The sequence below is a fragment of the Ceratotherium simum genome, chromosome 7 (genome assembly GCF_057802395.1).
Source record: "Ceratotherium simum simum isolate JZ-2026a chromosome 7, ASM5780239v1, whole genome shotgun sequence".
Taxonomy (NCBI): domain Eukaryota; kingdom Metazoa; phylum Chordata; class Mammalia; order Perissodactyla; family Rhinocerotidae; genus Ceratotherium; species Ceratotherium simum.
Window position 1 is genome coordinate 27,195,413 of NC_141906.1, and position 22,696 is coordinate 27,218,108.

Genomic DNA, 22,696 nt, shown 5'->3' on the forward strand with positions numbered 1-22,696 from the left:
TTTTGTGAAGGCCTATTAAGCCCTTGATTTTACGCTAGCTGCTGCTAGTTGACAGTGAATTGTCCTCTTTGTGGGCGGAAAGTGTAATGGTTGTCTAGAGTCTGGAATCTAGATAAAAATCAGATCTTGATTAAAATCTCATTTTGGGCATTTACTATGTCTTTGATCTTACATTTTCATTTTCTCTAAGCCTCTGTTTCCTCATCATAGCATAGTATTATTAATAGAATTTTATTCACAAGATTTTTTTAAGGAGATATAACATGCACCAAGTTAGTAAGAGCTAACTAAATGAAATTTATCTTATTCATGCATAAAATCATTGCTGAGCACCTGCTGTATATTAGGGCACATTCTTTACAGAATTAAACAAAGCAAACCTCTGCCCTCTCTGAACTCACATTCTAGTGGGCTTATTAATTGGGAGTAGGAAGATCACTGCTCTGGAAGTCAGGAGGCTTCAATCAGCATATGGCCTCTGCCCAATGACTGTCGTCTCTTGAGCCTTCATTTCTTCATCGATAGAAATGAGCCCTATGAGCATCATTGCATTTTGTCCTGAAGACTCTCATGGAATCTGCCTTGTGATTGGGGGTGTGACCATGGTTGATGGTGCTTCAGTCTTTTCTCCCACCTAGGTTCACAGCAATCGAATTCCTAGACTTCTAGAGAATGCAAGTTACGGACTGATGTGAGGATCAGGGCTTTGATTTCTTATTCCAACAGCCAAGAATAATTTTACATGCAGCCGTTCATGAACTCTCCAATTCTCTATAGAATTCTGTGAGCTGAGTAGCATTTATGACCTATCTGGATCAAGCTAGGCTTCTATAGCAAGGAGACCCGAGGAGAAGGTGACAAAGAAAGAAAGAAATGAAGGAAAGAAGATGAAAGAGGAATAGCAAGGGATGTAAGGTAAGAGAAAGGGAAGGAAGAGAAGTTGGAAGAAAAGTTGGAAGGTTAGTGACAGTCCTGGTAGAAAAGAGGCATGTGAGGAGTGTTTAATTAAAGGTCTTCTCGTAAGGGATAGGCAAAGTTAAGCATAACCAACAAGAACAATGAAGATGCTCTCACCTCTTAGCTTGAAGGAGCAAGGAGAAATAATTTCAAAGAAAAATTTCTCTAAAAATGTTGAGACTGAACCAGGGACCAGAAGGAAATCACTCTGGAGGAGCTATAGAGTTCTAGGTCCACTTGATTCTAATCTTTTTTTTTTTTTTTTTTCTTCCTGGGTGCAATCACTAGCTTTTTCTCAATTCATTTCAGGAATTTGCGAGGAATCCAACTCACCCTTTCCATCCACACACAATGACATTGGGACCCCTGGAAAACAGCAGCAGCATTTCCTCCACCTTCCTGCTGAGTGGCATTCCTGGACTGGAGCACACGCACATCTGGATTTCCATCCCATTGTGCTTCATGTACCTGGTTTCCATCCTGGGCAACTGCATAATTCTTTTTATCATTAAAACAGATCCTTCGCTCCATGAGCCTATGTACCTCTTCCTGTCCATGCTGGCTGTGACTGACCTGGGTCTGTCTCTTTGCACTCTCCCTACAGTGCTAGGCATCTTTTGGATTGGGGCACGAGATATTGGTCATGACACCTGTTTTGCCCAGCTCTTTTTCATTCATTGCTTGTCATTCCTGGAGTCTTCTGTGCTACTGTCTATGGCCTTTGACCGCTTTATGGCCATTTGCCGCCCCTTGCACTATGCTTCCATTCTCACCAACACAGTCATTGGCAAGATTGGCCTGGCTTCCCTGGGCCGTAGTGTAGCATTCATTTTCCCATTGCCTTTTATGCTTAATAGATTCCCCTATTGTGGCTCCCCAGTCCTCTCACATCCCTATTGTCTCCACCAGGAAGTGATGAAATTGGCCTGTGTAGACATCAAAGCCAACAGCATCTATGGCATGTTTGTCATTGTTTCCACAGTAGGTATAGACTCACTGCTCATTCTCTTCTCCTATGCTCTGATCCTGCATACCGTGCTGTCCATTGCATCTAGAGCTGAGAGACTCAAAGCTCTTAACACCTGTGTTTCCCACATCTGTGCTGTGCTCCTCTTCTACACTCCCATGATTGGTTTGTCCGTTATCCACCGCTTTGGGAAGCAGGCATCTCATCTGGTGCAGGTGATCATGGGCTTTGTGTATCTTCTATTCCCTCCTCTAATGAACCCCATCATCTACAGTGTGAAGACGAAACAGATCCGAGATCGTGTGATCCATGCCTTTTGTCGCTAGCAGGCTCTAATCTAGGAGGTACTATTTCCTTAAATAGACCCTTATTCCTCTATCCTTCATGATATCTAATGTGCCAGAAATGGAGGAGACTGTTATTATTTACTAAAATATATACAGGGATAAACAAGAAGTCAGAGCTCTCCCGGAACTCTCCTTCTGGTGGGGGGAAAATACAATACAGTAGTATGTAGCAGATGGTATTTTCCAAAAATGGCCACAGAAATATTTCTAATCCCACATTCTTTTCCAGAAACTTGTCACTCTTCCATCAAGAGATGGAGTCTATTTCTTCTCCTGTTGTAACTGGAGAGGACTTTGTAACTGCCTCAATCAATTGAACACTGTGGATGTGACCCTGTAAAACTTCCAAGGCTCAGTCATGAAAGGCCATATGTTTTTCTTTGATGCCCTCGTTCTCTCCCTCTTTTTCTATTTCTATTTCTATATTCTTCTATATCTCTGTATATCTCACTTAATGCTTGCTTTTCAAACCCAGCCACCATACTGAGAGGAAGCCCAGACCACATGTAGAGGCCACATGTAGATGTTCCAGCGGATAGACTTAGCTAAGGTCTCAGCCCTAGCTGGATCATTATTAACTACAAGTGAGTGAAGAAATCTGCAGATTATTCCAACACCCATCCTTCTTGCTTCTCCAGCTGGCAACCAGTGAAACAGATAATCAATCCTACTCTGAACCCAGCCCAAATTGAAGATTTGTAAGCTAAATAAATGTTTGTTTGTTTTTTTAATACACTAAATTTTGGGATGGTTTGTCATACAGCCTTATGTTTTATGTTGATCATGTTGCTCAAAGTAAAAAGAAGTTTATACAGGAAAAAAAAGAGAGATATCTTCCTCCAGCTGGGGGGATAGAGTGTCAAGAAGGATTTCACTGAGTTGACGCAGTAACCAGCCTTAAAGGACATATAGGAGTTAGTCAGTCAAACCAGAAAATTATGGTCCAGTCTTAAAGAACAGCATGTGCAAAGCTGAGGCAGAGGAGAGAGAGAGGACAATGTATTTAGGGAAACATCTGAAGTTGTTGTGTTGTCATTGTTGTTCCCTAGTATATCAGGGAAGAGTGGAGAATATGACGGTATGGGGAATAAGTGGAAAGAAGTGGAGACACTGACCAAATCAGAAAGGTCATAAGCCAATGAACCAAGAAGAGATAATTTCTTATCCTCTCCTCTCGGTGCATTACAACTGTACACCCACATCGTTCCAGATAAAAAATTATCTTTTGAGTAATACATGTCAATATAGTATTTGTAATTTTGGCTTGGAGGTATCTGTGAGGAAAGTAGGCCTGGGTAAGATGCCAAGGAGAGTTTTGAACATCTAGAGGGAAGCATGAGGATATCATGCTCCTGCACAATTTTAGTGCAGGATCCAGAAATGGAGTGGCAGAGGGCCAAAGACAAAATTCTCTACTATGAGGCTTATATAGATGCAGTTCTCTCTTGAGGTTGGTCTCATCCAAGGTATCTAGCACACTTGATATTTAACCCTTGACAGGTCACGCCACCACCTCCTGCCGGTAGCTCATCCTGTCTGGCATGAAAAAGCTGTTTCTGCAACGATGGGTACATGTGAACGTTGGATGTCATCATGCGGAATATCCAAGATTTCTTACGCACAGAAAATAGTATAAAATAGAATATTTTGTGTGAGTGTCATGGGTGGTTTACATCTCATGTGTCTGTGAACACATAAAACATCAGAAAAATCATAAAGCCACTGCAAATTCCAAAGCACGCATACAACTCAACAACTGGAATCTATACATATGCTGTGTACTTGCAATTTCAGTCCCCATATGGGAGCCATGTTCTCTTATATCTTATAAGGAATGTAAGAGTTATTGTGATACACTAGAAAGTATACTATACTTGGAGTCAGGTTTGGAAAGTTCTACTTTATAACTGTGATTTAAGAAAATTATTTCACTTAGATGAGATCAATTTTCTATTAAAATGAATCTAGTAATATCTATTCCACAAAGATTTCTACACAATTTAAATATATGATATATATGAAAGTTTCAAAGAAAATTCTTAGCATGTTTTTCATAATATGCTAAGTAAATTTTGTAACACGCTTAGTAAATTTTAATTACTTTCATTCCTAAAATAAAACCTAATAACACAAAGTAAAGCATATCATGGAGCATGTGTGATAAGTAAAAGAGACAGCTCTGAAATAGCCCTGAGGGATAGTAGAACCGTGGAAAATTTTCCAGAAGGATTGTCTTAGCTGAGTCTTAAAGAACAAGCAGCAATTAGATGGGCAAAAATGTGTGGATGGAGGAGTATTCCCTCATTCATTAATAGTTGTTGAGTGTGCTGTTTTCCAGGCAGAGTCTACATTCTAGAAATATAGTGGGCAAAGGAATAAGAAAAGACTGTGCTTTTGACTTACATCTTTGTGGGAGAGAAAAAAAAACAGAAAAGTAAATGATTAACCATTTCAGACAATGCTAACTGCTCCGAAGGAAAAGTAATGGATGGAGAGTGATGGAGAGAGGTGTGAGCAGAGAAGATCTCTATAAGCAGGAAATTTTCAAGCAAAATTCTAAATTATGTGATGGAGTGATATATGAAAAGATTTAAAGGAAGAACATTCTAAAAAGGCAGAACAAGTATTAAGGGCCTGAGGTAAAAATAAACTTGAATATTCTAGAAACAGCAAAAGAACCAGGGTGGTTAGAGTTAAGAGAGCAAAAAGCTACATTAATTGATGGAAAATTAGCAAGTAATCATTTGATATTAACGATAGAATAAAAGAGTGCTTGGCAAAGCTGATGTTTCAAGATCACTGTCAGAAGAGAAAAGATTCCTTGATTTAGCAAGTAGAAACATAACTGACCAGTCATGACCATGAGAAGTAGTTAGAAGTGGTCTGAGGGATCTAAGATCAAGCCCTCTGTATCTAAGATCATAATTGTTAAACTTCACAGCATATAACCCAGAACTGGCGGGAACAGGGAGAGGATGAGTTGTACCTTCCCATGAGAATCCTGAGGCCCAAACTCCCCTGCTGAGTCTTTAAAAAGAGAAGCCAGAATTGTAACAGGCTATGGGCTGCAGTCAAGCACGGATAACAGCATTTATGCACGGAATATGGGACTAATCTCATTTATTTATTCATTCATTTAATCATTATTCAACACTTAATGATCGACTTTTGTGAAAGTTACTGGGAATAAACTGGTGAACAAGATACATTTCCCACCCTCAAGCAGTTTATAGTCTAGTGGGAGTATCTGAAATAATTTACTGTTTAGAATTATCTACAAATTGAGTCCTGAAAGTCAGTTGGAGTTATCCAGGGGAAAATGAGGAAAAAAATAGCTTTCTAAATAAAGCAAGTGTTTTGTGAAAGAGTCAAGAAATGGCAAAGACCATTATTTGTTTAGAAACTATAAATAATTCTTCTTGAGAAGTACCCAAGTGGTGGAGTGAGGGGAGGAGGCTGTATTGAGAGGCAACCAGTACTACACAGGGATCGGAATACAGTGACTGTAGATTTACTAAGTCATTCAACCAATATCTATTGAGCACCTACTTTACCAGGCAATGTTCTTGGTTTTAGGAATAGAGCAGTAAACAGAACAGAAAAAAACACTGTTCATAGCAGCCTTAGATATTAGTAGGTGTAGGCAAGCAAAAAACACGAGAAGTAAATAAAAGGCATAGTCTGTTAGATGGTGAAAAATGCTATGGAGAAAAATTAAAGTAGGAAAGTGTATAAGCTGTGTTCAGAAAGGTTATAATTTTCGATGGTCAAGAAAAGCTTCACTGAGAAGGTGATATTTCAAGGAAGTGAGGAAGCAGCACAAGGATATCTTGGAAAAGGATTCCATATATAGAGAAGAACATATGCAAATGTCCCAAACAGGGAAATGTCTGGCGTGTTTAACGTGTGTTAAGAATGTCACTGTGTCTGGCACTGTGACAAAGGAGAACACAGTACAAAAAGAAGAAAGAAAGGTAGTGGTGACCATTTCATGTAAGCTGTTAATAGAGATTTGGAATTTCAATTCAGAATAACATGGGAAGTCATTGGAGAATTGTGAGCAGGACTATAACATAATATGCTTTGTATTTAACACGATCCCTCTTTAGGAGTGATCTTCAGCAGGGAGTCCAACTAGGAGTTCATGGTAATAATAATGTAATAATATAATTGTTATATATAATAATAATAATATAATTTCTATAATACAGGTAAGACAGGATGCTGATTTGGAACAGAAGTTGATAATGGAAGTAGAGGTAAGGGATTATGTTTTGAAGGTAGAAATAATGATATTGGATGAAATTAGGCCAAATAGATATTGAAATTAGGCCAATTAATAACGATATAATAGCCTCTAATTGTTCAAGTGAAAGGAAGAGTCGCATTTCTCTCACTTTAAATCAAAAGCTAGAAATGATTAAGCTTAGGGAGGGAGGCATGTCAAAAGCCGAGATAGGCCGAACAAAGTTAGTTATCTAACAAGTTCGATGATAAGGAACTAAAACAGCCTTATTGCTGATATGGAGAAGGTTTTAGTGGTCCACATAGAAGATCAAACCAGCCACAACGTTCCCTTTAGCCAAAACCTAATCCAGAGCAAGGTACTAATTCTCTTCAATTCTCTGAATGCTGAGCGAGGTGAGGAAGTTTGAAGCTAACAGATATTAGTTCATGAGGTTTAAGGAAAGAAGCCATCTCCATAACATAATAGTGCAAAATGAAACAGCAAGTGCTGATGTAGAAGCTGTAGCAAGTTATCCAGAAGATCTAGCTAAAATAGTTATTGATTCGTCCCTTGATGGGCACTTAGGTTGCTTCCAAGTCTTGGCTATCGTGAATAAGGCTGCAATGAACACAGGGGTGCATGTACCTTTACAAATTGGTGTTTTCAAGTTCTTTGGATAAATACCCAACAGTGGAATAGCTGGATCATATGGTAGTTCTATCGTTGATTTTTTGAGGAATCTCCATACTGTTTTCCATAGTGGCTGCACCAGTTTGCACTCCCACCAGCAGTGTATGAGAGTTCCCTTCTCTCCACATCCTCTCCAACACATGTTGTTTCCTGTCTTGTTAATTATAGCCATTCTGACGGGCGTGAGGTGATATCTCATTGTAGTTTTGATTTGCATTTCCCTGATAGTTAGTGATTTTGAACATCTTTTCATGTGTCTGTTGGCCATCTGTATATCTTCTTTGGAGAAATGTCTGTTCAGGTCTTTTGCCCATTTTTTAATTGGGTTGGTAGTTTTTTTGTTGTTGAGATGCATGAGTTCTTTATATATTTTGGAGATTAAGCCCTTATCAGATGATGTAGTCCATGCAGAAATAGAAGTACAATGATGTACACCTGAAATTTTTACAATGTTATAAACCAACGTTACCGCAATAAACAAAAAATTAAAAAAAAAAAAGGAACTTACAATAAATTCTGAAGAAATGAAGCTACAAATTAAAGATGGAATCCTACTAAGTATACTTCAATATTTCCGTCAAACTATTCTCTTTTGTCAGAGAAAATAAAAGAATATTTATATCCCAAAAAAAAAAAAATAGTTATTGAAGGTGGCTAAACCAAACAACAGATTTTCAGTGTAGATGAAACAGTCTTATATTGGAAGAAGATGCCATCTACAACTTTCATAAATCGAGAGGAGAAGTCAATGCCTGGCTTCAAAGCTGCAAAGGCAAGGCTGGTTCTCTTGTTAGGGGCTAATGCAGCTGGTGACTTTAAGTAGAAACCAGTGCTCATTTACCATTCCAAAAATCCTAGAGCCCTTCAAGATGATGCTAAATCTATTCTGTCTGTGCCCTATAAATAGAATAACAAAGCCTGAATGACAGTGCATCCGTTTACAATATTTTAAACAGATGAATTTTAAAATATTAAACAGTTTACTGAATATTTTAAGCCCACTGTTGAAACCTAATGCTCAGAAAAAAAGATTCCTTTCAAAATATCACCACTCATTCACAAGGCACCTGATCACCCAAGAGCTCTGCTGGAGATGTACAATGAGATTAATGTTGTTTTCATGCCTGCTAACACAACATCCTCTCTGCAGCCCATGGATCAAGGAGTAATTTCAACTTTCAAGTCTTATTATTTAAGAAATACATTTTGTAAGGCTATGGCTGCCATAGATAGTGATTCATCTGATGGATTTAGGCAAAGCAAATTGAAAACCTTCTGGAAAGGACTCACAATTATAGATGCCATTAAGAACATTCATGATTCATGGGATGATGTCAAAACATCAACATTAACAGGAGTTTGGAAGAAGTTGATTCCAACTCTCATGGATGACTTTGAGGGGTTCAAGACTTCAGTGGAGGAAGTAACTGCAGATATAGTGGAAATAGAAAGAGAACTAGAACTAGAAATAGAGGCTGAAGATGTGACTGAATTGCTGTGATCTCATGATGAAACTTTAACAGATGAAGAGTTGTTTCTTGTGGATGAGCAAAAAAAGTGGTTTCTTGAAATAGAATCTACTCTGGTGAAGATGCTGTGAAGATTGTTGAAATGACAGTAAAGGATTTAGAATATTACGTTGTCAGCAAATAAGAGGCATAAACTGCAAGAGAGGCAAAAAGTTTATTTGGGGTCTCAAGGATTGCAATTTGGGGAGCACAGATTTAGGTAGAAACCCCAATAGTCCCACTAGGGAGTAAAAGTCAGGGGCTTTTAATGGCAAAGAAGGAAAGTTGTAATACAAAGAATTTTAATTGAAGTTGAATGGATGGTAATTAGACTTTGGGTGGTGAAGATGATGCAGTTTAAACAGAAATCAAACTTAATGATATACACCTAAAATTTATATAATGTTATAAACCAATGTTACCTCAATAAAAAAAAATAATTGGAGTTGGATACAGAGAGTTAGTCTTGGCTAAACATTGATTGAGTATTGATTGTATCTTCAGAAAGTCCACAATCCTGTCTTTGTGATAAAAATGCCCATTCTCCTGTTGATTTCTCAATTGTTTGTAAAACAATTGCTGTTTTGGCCCAGTCCAAAGTTTTGTCCCAGTCCAAGGTTCAAAACAGCAAAGCAGTTCCTCTGGAAAGGCAGTTTTGACTCTATTTTAAAAAGGCTCCAGTAAGTCAATTTTGACAACATCAACTTAGTTAATAAAGCAGTGATAAGGTTTGACAGGAGTGACTCCAATTTCAAAAGAAGTTCTACTGTGGGTAAAACGCTATCAAACAGCATTGCATGCTATGGAGAAATCGTTTGTGAAAGGAAGAGTCAATCAATGCAGCAAACTTCACTGTTGTCTTATTTGGAGAAATGGACACAGCCTCCCCAACCTTCAGCAAATACCACCCTGGTCAGTCAGCAGCCATCAACACCAAGGCAAGACTCTCCACCAGAAAAAGACTTTGACTTGCTGAAGGTTTATATGATTTCTGGCATTTTATAGCAATAAAATATTTTTAATTAAGGTATGCACATTATTTTTTAGACATAATGCTGTTGCACACTTAATAGACTACTGTATAGTGTAAACATAATTTTGTATTCATTGGGAAACCAAAAAAATTAATGTGACTCATTTCATTGTGATATTAGCATTATTGTGGTGGTCTGGAACTGAATCCATGATATCTTTGAGGTATGCCTGTACAGCAATTTATAGAATTGAAATAAGCTCCAGATAGTGGTAGCAGAAAGAATAAAAAGTGTGGCAGAAAACTTGTCTGTGAGTTAGGCATTGAGCTAACGGATAAGTTGTATAGGCCAAGCCAAAGGACAGAAGCTGTACCTTTAGGGTAAGGGGATGCCAATGAAATATTTACCTAGGGAAGTAACATAATCACATTTGCATTTGAAAATGTTCAATCTGGTTATAATATAGAGAATGGATTAGGGAAGTGGTGAGAAGAGTTGATAAAGGAAGAGCAAGTAGGAAGCTGTTACACAAATCCAGACAAGAAATTATCATGACAAGTGCCATGGTAGAATCAGCAAGAAAAGTGAAGAGCATCACGAAGCATTTAGAAGAAAGAAATTTCACGACTTGAAACTTTCATGAATTGGCTATTTATTGAACGTGTGGACTGAGTAACAGGAAGGGATGAATGAAAGTTATTCTCTGGTTTGAGCTTTGAAGTATTAAGTATGAGAGTTCTACCTAATGAGATAAAGAATACTTCATAAGGTACAGGCTTAAAGGTAGGAACTAATTAACCGCATTTTGAAGATATTGAACTCCAAATGCCTATGTAACACAGACACTCTGTAGTGGTTAAGAACAGGCTGAGGAATAGGTCAACCTGAGTTGAAGCCAGATCACATCATTTATTAGTTGTGTGTCCCAAAAAAGCTTTTGATCCCTGTAAGCTCCTGCTTTCTCATCTGTCAAATGCGGGTAAATAATAATACCTCCTAATAGGTTAATATGAGGAATAAATGCAAAAAGGGACCATATATTGTGTAAAGCATTTGGTACAATATATGGTACTTAATAAATAATCGATAATTGTGAGATATTATCGTTATTATTATTCTCATTAAAAAGTGGAGTCAATGAGGCATTTGTATCTATGGGCCTAGAGGTTAGAAGAGAAGGGCATGGTATAGAAATGAATTTATGACCTTGGATGCTATATTAAACCTATAGTAGGGCAAGACAACTCAGTCACTTTACCTCTCTCAAAGAAAGTTGAGAACTGGAGTGATAAACTCAAATTCCTACAGAGGCTATTCAGTATGGTAAACAAATGATGCAACACAGTAGAAGGCAAATAGGAAGTGGTGGGGTATAATCTGTGGCAAACTCTATCATAAAGGGCATGACTACTCAGCTCCAGAATGCTGGACTGATATTACTAGATGTCCTGATTTTTGAAAAGGAAATAAAAATCCAGATTCTTATGTACAATTTTATGATTTTTAAAGGTTGGAACCTAATTCAATTTTTTAACAATCCACAGTTATATGGATCAAATAAAGCATTATCCATCAAGCTTTGCCCTATGGACCACCAGTTTGCACTTCTGGCCTATCAGCATTCCCCAAAAAAGCCAATTTCTTTCATTTGTTCTTTTTTCTTTACATCTTGAAAGACAATTTAACATAAGTCTTCAGAACAAAGGCAGTGGCCTCCAAAAGAGCTGAGTGCAGTCCTCAAGTCTGCAATTTTAGGAACTACAGTTTCTCTAAGCTGTAAATTTTAGATGTAAGTTTTATCTGTTTCAAATAATTATCATAAGTATTAAATGAGATACTGTGGGATAATACATTTGATAAAGTATGGAACAAATAGTACATTGTCAATTAAGCGTATGCCATATATTTGCTTCTCAGTTGTATGACCTTGTCTCTCCAGAGCACTAAGTTTATCCATCTAAGATTTTACTTTCTCCTACCAATCTTACTACAAATGAAAATGAGGGTGAAATCCCAACACCTCCTTATTTTATTATTCATGGCTTCACTTCTTCCAGCTGCCGTACCCAAGACCAATCCCACAAAGCCCTCACTTTGGGGAGGCCTAGAAAACAAGTGTAAGACTGACACTTTCTCTGACCCAGGAAAAGTTCTCCTTTCTTCCAATTTCTCCTTTCCTTTTGCACATTGGATTTTTGTCTCAGACTTTTTTGGGGCTTATAATAATATCTACATTAATAGGCTGATGTTAAGAGTCAAAATATATGAATATATGGAAACTCTCTGAGCTCCATTTTTTGACTATTTCAGATATCACTTGTGTGACCTCAAGAAAGTCACTGCATTTTTCTGGGCTCTGGTTCCTTTACCTGCAAATAAGAGCTTATAATCAATGAATTCTAAGGCTCCTTCCCTCTTGTAAGAGTCCTTGGCTCTGGCTATTATCTGTTTATTCTGACCTGAGTTCTCATGTCTACAGTGAAAGACGTCTAGCTGTTTTCAGACCCTGAGCCTGAGATAAGGCAGAAAAGGATGCAGCAGCCAGATCATGAGGTTTCTTCCAGTCCAGGGATGTTGTTCTTTACCCCAATCATAGTAGGAAAGAATAAGGGTGCCTTAAGTGAGTGGATAACACAACCTGTTTTACTTTTACTAAAGGTCACTCTGGCTGCAAAGTGGAGAATAAATTGGAGGGTGATTTTGAAGCAAAGGGCCAACTCAGGAAACTATAAAAAAGTTCTTGCATGGAAAGATGATGATTTGGATGAGGATTGTGGCAGAAAGATGGAGAAAACAGAAAAAACATTGATAGGTGGTTGGGAAAAAAAAAACTTATCTAGGACTTTGTCAGTTTGGATATGAAAAATAAAGTGAGGGAGGGAACACTAGTGTAAGAATAGATTTGATTAGGGAGAATTAATACAGGAGGTAAGTTCTCTTGGCTTTAGCAAAGTCCTGGCAGACACTGCAGCCTTTACTTTAGGCTTGGCATGATTGTAACAGTAGGAAAGGAGTTGCTTGAGGGAGTGATCACATGGCTCTAATCTGAGGTGATTAACATAGTATAATTTCAGGCCTTCACCCACAGAGATGCTCAAGTTTTTCAACTTAGTAAGTGAGCAGTACTTTTATTCAGTGACAGTCACTCATGAATTCACAAACCGATCAACAAATATTGAGACTTTCTTTGTCCAAGTATGTGTTAAGCAATACAAATGCAAAAATACATAAGACGTACAGACATACGTAGATCACGGGATTTACAATTTGACAAAAGCAAACAACATTTAAACAATCAAAAGCTAATGATTGCTGAAATTATGTTGTATAAATCAGTACACTGTGAAAGGGAACAGAATTCAGATGTAAACTTATTATACTTGGAACCATATGGTGTCAGCAAAGTATTAATAGAGGAAATTTATTTAAACTGGATCCTGCTGCAGAGTTAAATGTGAGAAAGAAGATTTAAAAAACAAGGATTTGTCTTAGGCAGAATAACATCCCCCAATAAAGATTTCAATGTCTTAATCCCTGAAATTTGTGAATATATTACCTTACATGGTAAAAGATACTTTGCAAATGTAATTAAGCTCAGTGACCTTGAGATAAGGAAATTATCCTAGATTATCCAGCCGGATCCAATCTAATTAAACAAATCCTTAAGAGTAGAGAATCTTTCTTGGCTATGGTCAGAAGGAGATGTGACTAAGGGAGAAAGACACAAGGAGATGTAATGTGGCTGGCTTTGAATAAAGAGGATGGAAGCCATGAGTCAGGAAATGCCAGTGGCCTCAGAAGCTGGAAAAGTCAAGGAAACAGATTTTCCTCTAGTGCCTCCAGTAAGGAATTCAGGCTTGCTAACAACTTGATTTTAGTCCAGTAAGACCTCTGTCAGAACTCTAACCTACAGAATTGTATGATAATAAATATGTATTGTTTTAATACATTAAGTTTATGATAATTTGTTATGCAGCAATAGAAAACTAATACAGCATGTCACACATAACACATACCATAAGCAAAGATTTAAGTGTAGGTAACAGTCTGATGTATTTATATTGCACTGTTGAAGTGCAAGGCAGAGTATTAACAGATGAAGCAGTAGAGAAAAACAAGTATTGAATGATGGAAGGCCTTGGTGCATTTACAGAGCCTTGCCATTATCTTGTAACTTATGGGACAGCTATTGAAGGGTTTTCAATGTGGTTACACTTATATTTTAAAAAGATCTTCCAAACAGCTAATATCAATGTACAGAATGACAGGATAATCCAGGGAAGATTTAAACCTGAACTAAGATAGCTTCAGTGGGAATCGATGGGTGAAAAACAGTATTAGAGATAGCTTAGTAAGGGAGGATGACCGATCTTTCTTTAAAATATATATTTACTTCCATGTCTACACCCAAGGTATTACTGTCTTGCAAATGAGGACAATGATACTTTTCTAGTCAAGACAGATAAGCAGCATACCAGCCTCCTATTTCAAACTCTCTTCAGGATGTCTGTGTTTGAATATTCAGCCATGTATGTCTGTACATTAGTTGCTTAGTGGAATTTGTGAATTTCCTATAAATTATGTTTATTTTACAAAAACAAAAAACCTAAAAAATGATGTAATTCTCTCTCTCTGCCCATTCCCAGAATCATCACTTCAGAGTGGAATCATTGCAACAGTCTGCTGTTGATCTCCCTTATTCATCTCTCAAATTCAGTCCATCTTGCTCATGTTATCAGACATGCTATTCTTAAAATTTGATTTATCAAGTTAGGTGTTTGCTGTAGAGATTAAATTTTCTCTCCAGTACCTCCTGAATTTAGACTTTTTAAGGCTTTCTAGGTAGTCCAAAATCTGGTTCATTCATACCATTCAAAATTATCCCTCAATATTTGCCAAATTATACTCTATTCCAGCCAGGCTAACATCCTTCATAGCTGCTATGTGCTCTGCTAGTTTACTTCTCTTTGATAGTATAGTGAGTATACGTTGTATCATATATAAATTTAATAAATGAACTTTAATAATAATTTGTTCAAATTTTATCCATTCTTTAAGGGCTGACTCAAATCCAACTGCTCCATTACATAGTGTCTTGTTATTAACTAATCTTAAAATGTTAATTAAACTCTGTGAATTGTGTCATATATCACCTGATTATTTCATCTTTCCTGTTTAATATTGCATTCTCAATTTTATTACAAATCCTGTACTGCACAGCTTTTAACTCTCCTCCCAGACCTCCACTAGATAGTGACTTCTGTGGCACTGAACACATAGTAGGTACCAATAAATACTTACTGGCTGATAATTTATTACCTCAATATTCAAGTTCTTGTCTCCTACATATGTTAAACAACTTCCCCAAGACCTTCTCCCGGATTTGTCGAGTCTTTACACAATACACAATGGGGTTCATTAGGGGCGGCAACAACAAGAATGTATCTGCAATAAGGATCACAACAAGGGGGCTTTTGTACTTGGCAAAGCGGTGCATGACAGCCAGGGCAATGATGGGAACATAGAAAATGAGCACAGCACAGATGTGGGAGACACAGGTATTGAGGGCCTTGAGCCGCTCTGCCAGAGATGCAATGCTGAGTACCGTCTTCACGATCAGCATATAAGACAGAACAATTAATGCCAAGTCCAGCATAGTACAGAGAGCAACAAAGAAGCCATAGATAACATTGATTTTGTTGTCAGAGCAGGCCAGCTTCATGGTATCCTGATGAAGACAGTATGAGTGAGAAAGGAGATTCTTCTGACAATATTTTAATCTCTTTAGAGTGAAGGGGAATGGAAGCACTAAGAGAATGCTCTTGATGGCTAAGGTCAGTCCCATTTTTGCAACTCTGTTGCTGGTGAGGAGAGAACTATATCTCAGGGGATAGTGAATTGCAAGAAAACGATCCAAAGACATAACCAGAAGCACTGAGGAATCCATGACAGTGAACCCATGGATGAAGAATTCTTGAGCAAAGCAGGCATTCGGTGAAATCTCCGTGGTATTGAACAAGAAGATTCTCAGCATGGTAGGAAGGGAGGAGAAGGACAGGCCCAGGTCAGAGATGGCCAACATGGCAAGGAAATAATACATGGGCTCGTGAAGTGACGGCTCTGTTTTTATGATAAAGAGAATGGTGCTGTTGCCCATAATGGCAACCAGGTACATGAGGCAAATAGGAATGGAGATCCGGATGTGGGCATGTTCCAGTCCTGGGATTCCAATCAGAAGAAAAAGTTGGACCTCAGAGTTATTGAGCACAGACATAGTGAGTGAGAATATGAGCTCTTTAGCTAGATCTGAAATCACATAAACAAAAACAGTCACACTTTTGGATAAAATTCAATGTTGTGGGGATAAGCAGTTCTTTTGTATACTATGCTCAGAAGCATATTTAGTGTAATATTAATAAAATGTAATTTTCCACACTTATCAAAAGTCCTTGAACATATTCATGTCCTCCAACATCGGAATTTCACTCACAACAATTTATCCTAAGGTGATAGTTTTCCAACATTTTTAGCCAAATATGAAAATGATATCAAAGCAGAGCTTCTTTGATTGAGTCGGTGATAGGCACTCAGAATCTTTCCCACTACTCTTCCACACCATCTTCTGTAGTCCTTCTGGTTGGCTTCATAACAAGATCCCTGAACTTCACAGAAGGAAGTTTAAAAATAATAGGCTAAGAAAATAATCAGAGACCCCTGAAAACATCTACACTATGTTAAATAATAAATACTAGAAAGTAAATTTATAAACTAATTTAAGCCTTAAACTTATGAGGTAGGTACTTACTATCTACATTTTATACATGAGTATAAACATCAATCTAGGGCCGGCCCCATGGCTTAGCGGTTAAGTGCGCACGCTCCGCTACTGGCGGCCCGGGTTGGGATCCCGGGCGCGCACCGACACACCGCTTGTCCGGCCATGCTGAGGCTGCGTCCCACATACAGCAACTAGAGGTATGTGCAGCTGTGACATACAACTATCCACTGGGGCTTTGGGGGAAAAATAAACAAAATTATTAAAAAAAATCAATCTGAGCTCAATAACTCAAGAACAAGCATCTATAAAATATTAATATTGATTATATAATGGCTTCCAAAAGAAGAAGGTGGAGAAATGGAGCATAGATACACTCTTGGGAGTTATGTATCTTTATTGTTTTGATATTTGTAGTCCTACACGGAATGTGATAGTTCCTAGATCAGGCACCTATGGGCCACATTTCCAGGTTATCATTTCTTTATTTCAAGGGAAAGTGTTGAAGCCATGCAGTAGTATCATATGCATGTTCATCTTATCTCTCTTGATCAAATTATCTTATATTTTATCTCTCTGACTCAATTAGTCAAAGAAATTCTAAATGAAAAAAATCCAAATCACTCAATTTCTCTTTGTAATGTAAAAATTTTAAATTCACCTACATACTAAACTAAACCCTGATTTTACTGTTAGAGTTTCTATTAGAGAGTTCACAAATTATATTTTCAAAGGTAAAATATACAATCTTGCAACTTATTATGAATTTTGTGAGCTTTAAGATATCCCAGTGTTGAATAATTGACATAAATTACTGGAGAGATACACATATCTAAGATATCCATCATAATTCCCATCTATATTTAGTAAGCCTGATGAATGCATAAATAAATGAAAATTATTAAATTAATAATTTCAATTGAAAAAAAAATGGAAAAAACACAAAAATGAAGGGCGAACCGATGGAAGGCTAGAGTTTACATGAAATTTTAACCTGATTCCAGAATTTTTTTTAAGTTCAAATTGCAATAGAAGAAAAACTATGACTCTTCCATGGAAAATATAGGGGACACTAAAAATTGTTGGGCTCCTCTAAATTAAAGCTTGATTGTGAATTGATGTTGTATTTTGGGATTCTTTAGAGGATAACTAAGAAAAACATAAAAATAACAAGCAGCCCTGGACCAATATATTTGATATTTTCTGAATACTATCTACACAGATCTGTTTTGTCAGCTTGTAAGTGCAGCCACATCTGCTAGACTGGGAGCCTTTAAAGAGTTTGACATATCTTATTTATCTCCCACCATGGCAGCAAGCCTAATGCCAAGCCAAGAGAAAGCATATATTGGAGATGGTAGTAGATTTTCTAATGCCATGAAAATCATTCTGTACGTGATCTGTCAGACTGTGTCTACTTAGCAAATTTTCTCCTGATCCCTCCTCCTCAGGAGTCATAGAAAAGTTTTCATTTCCAAAAACATTTAACTCTTATTCCTTTTCTTTTCCTCTTTGGCTGAGTGATATTGACTTAATTTTTTGGGGAATATTTCTTTTGTGCATCTTATATTATGGTAGTTTCTACACTGTTTTATAATGTCCTATTTTCATGTATTCCTACCCAACTCAACCCCACCACCACCATATACACTGACTGCTAAATACTGAAAGACATAGATGAGATTTTATTTATCTTCACATATCTGTCATCAACAGAGTTTCTGGAACATAAAAAGGCTCTTAGCAAATGTGCAAAGAAGGAAAATGAGTGGAAAAAATGTAAGACACATAGAATCATTTCTTAGTGCCGCCTCTCAATTTTCTGTAATAGTAACCAGGGTATATTTGTGCTCACTCCACTCACCTACATTTTTAATGGTAAAATTGTTCTTACACAGTGTATGCTTTTGTACACAGAGTCTGAACTTTAGGAGAAATAGCTCAACAGAGCTGTCAATTCAGAAATATTGACACCATAGTTGGTGTCTGATATCATGATAGTAGATGGGATTACTCAACAAAAATGTATAAAATACTAAATTTAACTCTCAGATAGAACCCTGAGGAGCAGCAAGATTGTTGAGAGTGTCTTGCACAAGAATATCCAGAGATCAGGGAAAAACTAGGATAGTGGGATATAGTGGGTGCCAAAGAAAGAGTATCTCAAGGAGGATAATCATCAGATTAAACATTGTCCAGACCTCTTAGAATTTCCATTCTTTAAGGCAAGAAATCAGCCCTCAATTCTGACACAAAAGCATCTAGGTGTAAATGTCAGCTTGGCACACTACCATCTGTGTGAATTTGGGTGAGATGCTTAGATCTCCAAGCAAATATTTATTCTTCTGATAAATGTTGAAAACAACAGTATCTATCTAAAAAGTTATTTTAGACAGTCTTATATAGTCTTTAACATAATGAGGATAATCAGTAAATACCAGCTACTAATAATGATTTAAAAAAAAATTCCCTATAACCAATTCCTTCCACACATCAAGTCCCAGACTGGCCAAAGGGGATTTTTTTTTTTAATTTTTTCCATTGACAATAAGGCTTACTTTTATTTGCAGCATTATTTGCCATATTATCAAGTAAATGGGATTCTACTACTATTCAGAGTCAATAAAATCAGTTTTAACCTTTGGATGATGCAATCCCATTTGCACTCCATTAACACACACACACACTCACACAAACACACACACACAGGAGCCACTTCCTCTTCCTCCCCGTAGTCATTTCTTCAGATATAAACTGTTTAACAAAGCCCTAACTTTAGGTTTCCAAAGGGATTTTTAACTACTTGCACTTACCAAAACTGGATGCTTCATATGTCCCTGAAAGATAAGAGCAAGAATTCTCCACTTTGACCTCCACTTTATCTAGATGTACCTACTTCTATTTCCCTCAGGAACTTAGACCCTTGAGAGGAATAGAAAAACATCCTACTCTCTGGGATTCCCTAGTAACTTATGCAGAAAAGGTTGGGCCTAGTACATTAACTCCTTGGTACCCAGGAACCCCAACAGGAGCTAGAGACAAATTGTGAGGCAAAACAATTAGGAAACTGCTCAAGTGAGAGGTAAACACTGGAAATGACCTCGATAGAGAAAGCTTAATATGTGGTATTCATATAGATTGGGCAATATTAGTTAAAAGAATAGATTATTTGTAATCAAAATATTTTAGTCCTGGGGCTGGCCGCATGGCACAGCAGTTAAGTGCACGCGCTCCACTGCTGGCGGCCCGGGTTCGGATCCCAGGCGCACACAGACGCACCGCTTCTCTGGCCATGCTGTGGCGGCGTCCCATATAAAGTGGAGTAAGATGGGCACAGATGTCAGCCAGGGCCAGTCTTCCTCAGCAAAAAGAGGAGGATTGGGATGGATGTTAGCTTAGGGCTGATCTTCCTCACCAAAAAAAAAAAGTTTAGTCCCAATCTGAGACCACACCATTTTACTTTCTTTGCCTTGGTTTAATCATCCACAAAATGGAGATAATAATACACAGATATCAAATATTTATGAAAGTGTTTCACAAACTATAATGGTTTACGAGTTATTCCATTTATTTCTTTGATCCATTTTTTGGCAAATATCATTAGATGAACGTTGAAATAGACATATCCTGGTTAGATTTCCAACCAAGTATCCCGAAATTACATGCTTTCTACATTATATATTGCATTTACTAGAAGCTATTTGAAGGTTATCATTTGTGCTTCATTTATATATTTCTAATTTTTAGACAAGTCATATAGTGGTTTAATTTCTAAATTAAATAATAGTTACTCAAGGCTATGAAGCAGTATGAAAATTTGATGATAATTTAAGTAAAAAGAAGATATATACATATATAACATGTAACATAATTATATAATATAATATATATTTGTTTTAGGTATTTAAAAAATAGTCTTTACTTAAAAAGAGAAAGTTTGGTCTAAATAATGCAATCAGGTTGTACATTAATAATAAACAGAATGATAATTGATAAAATTCAAAAGAAATACAACAAAAAAAGACACAAACAGGCTCAAATGCAAGATACACATCTTTGAATAAGAAAAGGAACAGAAATTCAAAACACTGATCAGAGAGAAGCCTACTGATTGCTGGGTTCCATGTTTGGAGAAGATCATCAACTACTATCTGATAAATGAAATTAAACATTCTCCACGTGAGATGAAGGCATCTGAACCAAACTGACCTTAAAAGTCAGAATGTGCCATTCTAGAGGATATTTTTGGTGCCCACCCTATCTTCTTGTGACTTAGCATTTTATTACTAGGCAGCCTGACTTCCAGCTGCCAATATCTGCATCTCTGGGAGTTAGGGCCTTCCTGGTATCTCTGTCTATAAACAGCGTTTCAAAAGTACTTGAGAACTGAAATGCACCTGAAACAGCTCTAAACCACGGACTAATACATGTAAATCTATAAGTATCCCAGCTTCCTCACCCCTTAGGAGGGATAACTTTGAGACACATGTTCTAAAATGGCTCCTAGAGTTACCCAGAAAAAGTAAGACTCAGTGGTCACTTGCTTGATAACACAACATTTATTGGCTACTTTCCTTTTACTGTATGACTATTCCACTCCCCTGATTTTGGGGGCTCATCTACTAAATAATCAACTTGCTCTCAAATTCTTATAACAGTTTCTGCTTTCAGAGGATTCAAATTATATGCAACCAGTTCATTAAAAAAGGCTGAAAAGTAAGTGATCAATATTGCTTAGAAAAGCCACCAACCTTAACTGGTTAATGAAACAAACAAATTAGTTTCCTGCACTTGACTCAAGCCACAGATGGTTATTGTCTAGATTCGTGGCAATCAATAAATCTCAACAACAGCACGAAGAAGTAACTCTGAACCAAAATGTTAAGACCTAATTCTGGATTGGCATCTTACAGGACTTGTTAGGGAAAATGTAAATAGTAACAACAAATCAATGAGGAAAAATAAACTTGAATTTGGATCTGAATTTAAGTGGAATGTCTATAAGAATAAAAAATAAACAATTTTTAAAGAGCAGAGTATGATTTTAGCTATTCAAATAAAGGCAAGCAAATATTAGAAAATAAAAGAAAGCACAATAAATAAAATAGAAGATATGAAACAAAATGGCAAAAAGAATTCTAAATAAAGAAATAACTATGGTAAATATAAATGGATTAAACTCCCCAATTGAAAGACAGAGAGGTAGTTATGGGACTAAAAAAAAATCTAGTAATATGCTGTTTGCAAAAGATACATTAAAATAAAAGTACATGGAAAGAATTTAAAAAAAGGAAGAAAAATGATTTATGAGGCAAATATAAAATCAAAGAAGAAATCATCTTAATATCATACAAAGGAAATTTAACACAAGACACACAACAAATGACAAATAAAGACAATAGATACTGGTAAAAGGAAAACTAGAAAACTAATTTCTTTCAACTATGTTTTATAAACCTAAATGCAGAACTGCAAAATATATCAAGCAAGTTAAATATCGACTTACTATGTCACACAACATTTACACTCAAAATACAATTTTGAGGTATCTACTAAAAAAAAATGAACGCAATTACTGTGTACACAATTACTTCTGCGTGAACATTCATAGCAACTCTAGGAATAATATCCAAAAATTTGACACAACTCAAGTCCCTTAACGGACGAATATAAAAAATATGATAGGCTCTCTGAGCAGTGCCGTGGCAATTGGCAAGAAAGAGCACCTTACAAAAGGTGTTAAAAAAAGAGCCAAGAAGAAATCAGTTAATCCACTTTCTAAGAAATATCAAGCTAATTACGAGGAGGTTCAGGGCAAAAATTTCCTAACCAGCTTCCATGGCATGGATCTTACCTGTGACAAAATGTACCCTCTAGTCAAAAAATGGCAGATTTTGTAGGGCCAGCCCCAATGGCCTAGTGATTAATTTCAACACGCTCTGTTTCAGCAGCCCAGGTTTGGTTCCTGGAGGCCAACCTACACCACTCTGCTAGCAGTCCTGCTGTGCGGAAAAATATGAAATACATTACTTTCCATAAAAACAAGAAAGTTCTGGACAGAATAAAAGTCATAATTTTCTATAGGGTAATATAAGAGTAGGTGCAAGCAACTCTCATAAACTGAAATCCTAAGAGGAATGAGACCTTCACATTCGAGATGAAAGCCACAGCAGCAAATACAAAGGAGAATAAATGCAAAGAAAATCAAACCCAGACCCATCATGATCAAGTCCTGAAGAAAACGAGAGAT

At 37.0% G+C, this 22,696-nt stretch overlaps 2 protein-coding genes across 2 annotated transcripts; one reads left to right on the forward strand and one right to left on the reverse strand.

Moving 5' to 3' along the window:
- The first annotated feature begins 1,308 nt into the window (after positions 1 to 1,308).
- Positions 1,309 to 2,250, forward strand: OR51G2 (olfactory receptor family 51 subfamily G member 2). Its single transcript, XM_004443882.2, has one exon. The coding sequence runs from the start codon at positions 1,309 to 1,311 to the stop codon at positions 2,248 to 2,250; it is 942 nt and encodes a 313-aa protein (XP_004443939.2).
- A 12,741-nt stretch (positions 2,251 to 14,991) lies between these two features.
- Positions 14,992 to 15,945, reverse strand: LOC101398611 (olfactory receptor 51A7). Its single transcript, XM_004433915.3, has one exon. It carries the CDS (start codon positions 15,943 to 15,945, stop codon positions 14,992 to 14,994), a length of 954 nt encoding a protein of 317 aa, XP_004433972.2.
- Between the last annotated feature and the right edge of the window lie 6,751 nt (positions 15,946 to 22,696).